At 39.3% G+C, this 1,010-nt stretch overlaps 1 protein-coding gene across 1 annotated transcript; it reads right to left on the bottom strand.

Annotated features, from left to right (window-relative positions):
* Positions 1-368: 368 nt before the first annotated feature.
* LOC120172838 (protein IWS1 homolog 1-like) lies at positions 369-881 on the bottom strand. The gene has a single exon (XM_039180195.1). It carries the CDS (start codon positions 879-881, stop codon positions 369-371), a length of 513 nt encoding a protein of 170 aa, XP_039036126.1.
* Between the last annotated feature and the right edge of the window lie 129 nt (positions 882-1,010).

The raw sequence follows: 1,010 nt of genomic DNA, 5'->3' as shown, positions 1-1,010 counted from the left end.
CCTAGCTTTCTGTCATTTCTTGTGTTCATCAAAAAGTATATAATTGGAGGTTCTTATACACGATCTAATTACACTCACCATATTCCAAGTTCATGAGCAACATCATTTGCTTAAGGAAACCAAATTGCCTATTAAAAATAATCCATTAGAAGATTAAACAACTAAATCGAAGAAACAACTATCACCTTTTCTTAGACTTGCTACAGTTTGGAGATAGAAGCATGGAGAGAAGCGATGCAAACCTAAGCTACATACAGCATATTATAAGCACGTAGAGAAGAAAATATTGAAATTTGTAGAAAAAAATCTTATATTTTTATCACTACTAAAATTGATTTTTGTTTAATTAAAATGATCATAAAGGAGGTTTACAAAAGCAAACGAGCAGTCTTCTTATTAGAGTTATTCAACTTTCTCATCTTCTTCTCTATCTCCATATAACGCTTGCAGTAGCGGCCTCTCTGTTTTAGGTTTCTCACACCACCTCTTTCAACCCCCGCCTTGGAACTTGTTCCTGGATTCACCTCATATACAAGCGCTGCCGCTTGCGGCACTGCAACACCGCCGCCTCTCCCCGAGGAACTTGATTTCTCGCGGGGCGCTATTTCCAAATCTAAATCAGCCTCCCTTACTTCTATTGATGATTTCTTCTTCAATGGTGATGCCGACGCCTTGTTCAAAGGAATCACAACCTTTTCTACTTCCGAATACTTTGAAGTCTTGTTGAATACGGTTCGACTCCAGGTTTCAACCAAATCCTTTGCAAGTTGTCTATTGACAGTGATTTCCTCGTCCGATTTTGACAGGAACATGATGACTTTACCCAGTCCACTCCTCTTCAAGTGCTCCCTTCGATCTTCTTCCCTTATATCCACTGGCATCACGTATGTTAAGATATTCAAAATCGATCATCGAAGGGTGGCGTTTGGTAAGCTTTCATCGGGAAGAGGCTCAAGCCAATTCTTGAACAAACTTAAAACCCCATGATCCAAAAAGTCTGGTTGAAGATG

This window comes from Hibiscus syriacus, unplaced genomic scaffold (genome assembly GCF_006381635.1).
Source record: "Hibiscus syriacus cultivar Baekdansim isolate YM2019G1 unplaced genomic scaffold, ASM638163v2 tig00111881_pilon, whole genome shotgun sequence".
Taxonomy (NCBI): Eukaryota; Viridiplantae; Streptophyta; class Magnoliopsida; order Malvales; family Malvaceae; genus Hibiscus; species Hibiscus syriacus.
This window is presented reverse-complemented; position numbering and strand designations above follow the sequence as displayed.